The sequence below is a fragment of the Gavialis gangeticus genome, unplaced genomic scaffold, assembly GCF_001723915.1.
Source record: "Gavialis gangeticus isolate Ggan-Ray unplaced genomic scaffold, GavGan_comp1, whole genome shotgun sequence".
In the NCBI taxonomy this organism is placed as follows: domain Eukaryota; kingdom Metazoa; phylum Chordata; order Crocodylia; family Gavialidae; genus Gavialis; species Gavialis gangeticus.
Window position 1 is genome coordinate 53,145,825 of NW_017729022.1, and position 4,217 is coordinate 53,150,041.

The window sequence follows — 4,217 nt, forward strand, 5'->3', positions numbered from 1 at the left end:
AATAAATAATAAAATGAGAAGGAGCAGAAGCAGCTTCTAAACAAGAAAGATCCAAACAACATTAAATCTCTTTAATAATCATCATTAGAAAAGTGAACCATACAATCAGCAAAACTACTGGTAGTGTTACATGGCTGGCATTTAAGAGCTGACAGCAAGGAATCAACAATTTAACATAAATTTAACATAAAATTCCTGTCATAGGAGATTCCCACATTACTGAATTCTTTCCTCAGCAGGTTGATGCAAGGTGCCCTTTGAGCAGGGTATAAACCTGGTGGCAGTAAAGTTACTTAAGAGAAGGGACTAAATGGAAATTCAGACTGCTCTTCTGTGAGATAAGCACTAGCATTCTGCAATTCCACAGTGCCACTCCTCTGACTGACCTCAAAGTCCTTCATGAAAATTAAGTCACCTTTTGCATTCCTGAAAAAAAGTAATTTTATCCTGTAGTCTGTAATTAAGTGGCTAAATCAGTTGCCCACAGCTAAAGCATACACCAAAAAAAGAACCCAGGTGTCCTAGTTCCCAGTCCTCTGTTCCAATTAGCAAAGCAAATAATGTTGAATTTATCAGAACACACTTCCATTCTCAACTCTGCTTCTGACCCTAAAGGCTTGTGTTCCTCATCATCCCTTAAACTTTATGACTTCTTTCCATTTCATGCTTCCATAGTCTCATTTTGAATTTAGCATCTGACACCAGATAACAGGTAACAGAACACCCCCAGGACATCAGTAGCAATTCAATAGTGTACACATACTACTCACCAGCCTGTCTCGTTTGGTTGCCCATTCCAAAGAAAGCAGTTGAGATTTGGAAATGGATGAAGCTTTGGTCTGCATTATAGGATTAAAAGACCACACCTTGATGACCCCATCCATGTCCAAGCTAGCTACCCTTCGCCCAGAGCAATCAACCCTATGAAAGAGAGCAAATGGTGAACACTTTGTTCTTCATGTTTATGGTCACTGTTGCTTCCTCCTAAAGACACCTCAAAAATTCTTCCTCTTAAAAGAATGAACTGATATGATGCTCCAAGATGCATGGATATAGACATGATAGACTAACCATAAGTCTCTCAATGGCATGTGTATGTGCAATACCCTTCACAGATACTATTCTTGATTTCCTAGGGTGATTCACCCTTGGGGATCACAGGTATTCCCTGTAGCAAAGGCACTGATACAGGTTATACTGGTGCCAGCAAACTGTAAGCGCTCCTATAGCAGCCTAAGGAGAAAATGCTCTTATTACCTCTCTGCCCTAGGACAAGTGCTCTGTTACCTGCAGTACATGATGGATGAATGATGCTCTCCGTACTCATCCTGGCTCAAGACAATGAACGGTTGCTGCTGCCGAATGCCTCCACCCTCTGTGCTTGATGAAGAAACTTTGGTGACAGTTTCCACTTGCTCACCATATGGCTCTGGGGAGGGCTCTGCCTCGGTAGCATTAGTCTCCAACTTCCTTTCCATGCTCTGCCCCTAAAAGCAAGAACAGTGTGCTGTGAAGTCCAACAAAGCAATGGTATTGAATTAAGCTATTTGTGCTCATCCTCATACTGAGAGCCAAGGAGCTGTGCAGCTAGCTGTAGTCATGGGCCAGCACCTAGAATCCTTTCAAATGTTAAAAGTTCTTTTGCAAAGAGAACTGTATAACTGCAGTCACAGTCCACACAACTGCCCTTGCGAGAAGAGCCCAGAGCACGGCAGGTATTGGTGGAGCCCTTTCTACAATTACAGCTTCTGGATTATAGTTGTCAAATGCTAACCTTACAGAGAGTGGCTATAAAAGACAATTTAGTCAGCAAGTTTGTGAAGGTTTTAAATGCCATGAACATATATGTACACTGAAATTCTCTTCAGACATACATCTGTGCCTTTCAAATTCATGATATTTATGTTTGCATTTGTTATATAAAAGCCCCAATCAAGATCAGAACCCCACTGTGGAAATACAACAATGCAAAAACAAACACTGAGGGCTCAGGTGCAACCCATGATTACAATGCTATAGAAGTTGATTAAGGAGTGCAGGTCTACACTAGTGCAGCTTGCTCAAAACTAGTGTAGACTTGCCCAGAAAAAGTCAGATTAAAAATTATACCCTTGCAAGGTGTCACACATTCCCAGAGATCCATGACTAGCAGTTTAGGACAGTCAAATGGGCTATTACAGGCTCCTCTGCCACCTAGTGGCAAGGCATGGTGAACAATCCTACTGCAAGCATCTATCCCTGGACACCGCCAGATTATCTGCCTACTTCTGATCCCAGTGTCATTTGTGTCAGCATATAAAGCACACGTAGAATTATACCAGTGTAAATCTATTGCATGTCCTGGCCTTTAATATTAAGGAGATCACAATTTAAGTGACCAACATGTTGACCATTCCATTCCCTATCCCGTTTCACAGGAAAAAAACTGAAGCATAGCTGAAGTGATCCACTTAAATTCATACATAAAGTCTGTTCAGTTCCTGGCTCTCCCAAAGGTACCAAGAAATCAGTACCAACAGGAGCTGTACACAAAGCAGAGGAGAGCACTAGTGATGGAAAAACCTGGAGACAACACCTTGCTACAGCACCACCTGAAGATACAAGAATGCATGAGACATTTCAAACAACCTGTCTTACACAACAGGTCAGATCTTGCAGAATCAAATCCTCTGCAGTCAGGAGGGTGGAGAAGCTTGTGGAATGGATCTATCACCACCTTGGTTTTATAATGTTAATTAGCTTGGCTAATTAATTAACATGAATTAGCCCTTTGCCCAGGCATGTCAGAAACAAGGCACACCTAACCATACCCACTTCCCAATATCTTAGCAGCAACCTAAACAGGACTGGGAAAAACTGGAATATCACTTGCTGAGCACCTGCCACAAACATGTACTGCAAGAAAAACAAGGTTCTCATTGAGGTCTGAAATATTTATTAATGCACACACATCTATGGGGAGGTGCCCTCTCACACACAAGTGCTGCCTGGAAGAACTGATAAGCAACAGTCCTTACCATTTTTTCAGAAGGGGCCTCCAGCCACAGTATTTGGTTAAGCAAGCAAGATAAGCGAGGCTAGGATGTTACTGCATCCATTTTGCAGGGGTATTTGCTCTGGCAACACAAAGCTGTTGGAAGCCAAATTACTTGAACTGTGATGTCACACACCTGCAGGTCTTGTAGTCCTTAAAACAGTTTTTTTTTTCTTTACAAGACTATCAAGGGCAGACTCCCAGTGAATTGGCCCGTCTGTACAGTGCAAGAGTCTCTAAAAAGGACACTGCCAACCTTGATACGTGAGGCTTCAAAGCTTCTGCATTTTAAGTTTCTTTCTAAGAAAAACTTGTTTGCATTTCCTAACGCAGAAACTACTCAGAAATCCAGGCTGTTACAGTAAGAGAAGGGGTTCCCCTTTACAGGAATTTGTGCTGCTGGGTTCTCTGAAACAATACTGCTTTAAAGGCAGGAAAGTTAATGTTGCTGACAATTGGTTACTGCTTATACTGAACTGAGCAGATGCTATCACTGATGAGAGAGAACTGTAGATACCCATGAAGAGAGCAGAGCTGGAACCACGCAGGGCAGACAGAGGAAGAGTTGCTTCTTACTTCCCACCACCATGTAGAAACCCAAGTCCTACATTTATTTTTCTAGGCTTCTGTAGAAACACTTTGCAAGTGGCAAAACTGTTAACTGATTAACTACCAAAAAATACCCTTTGGTCCAGCTAATTAGCATTAGAATGGTAGCGCAGAACCTTGTAAGAGCATTTGCCTCTGTCTAATTGAAGTCTGCTACACAGTCCCAAGGCCTGCTATGACATTCCCAAATACCTGGGAAGATCCTTTGGATAAAAGCTCCTTTCTTTCCTTCCCATGATCCTGCAGACGCCTCTGACGCTGATGCAGAGAGTTAGCCTCACTGGCTGTCAACCCAAAGTTACTCTTGCCTTCCTTGCAGCTGGTTGCCCCCTCCTTTCCCTTGGTGCTCTGGAAGAGAAAAGGAAGACCTGTAAGACTTATTCCTGTGCCGTGTCTTAGAACAAACCATAAAACTAGAAGCAAAATACTACAGGATCAAACATTTAGCAAGACGGCAGCAAGTCTTAACAGTTCTGAGCCCAATGCAGCACTAGAATGACTGCTAGTCAATTCTGGGATCCAAGCAGAAGCATGGGTTTCATAGTTTCATAGTTTCTAGGGTCGGAAGGAACCT

At 42.5% G+C, this 4,217-nt stretch overlaps 1 protein-coding gene across 5 annotated transcripts in view; it reads right to left on the minus strand.

Moving 5' to 3' along the window:
• WDR91 (WD repeat domain 91) overlaps window positions 1-4,217 on the minus strand; it is a 31,543-nt gene that overhangs the window by 17,597 nt on the left and 9,729 nt on the right. For all 5 annotated transcript variants that reach the window (XM_019514970.1, XM_019514973.1, XM_019514971.1 and 2 more), the window contains exons 7-9: window positions 3,836-3,991; window positions 1,288-1,487; window positions 771-921 (exon numbers count right to left, since the gene is read on the minus strand). In XM_019514970.1, the coding sequence (XP_019370515.1) occupies window positions 771-921; window positions 1,288-1,487; window positions 3,836-3,991 (507 nt within the window). The remainder of the gene's footprint in view (window positions 1-770; window positions 922-1,287; window positions 1,488-3,835; window positions 3,992-4,217) is intronic.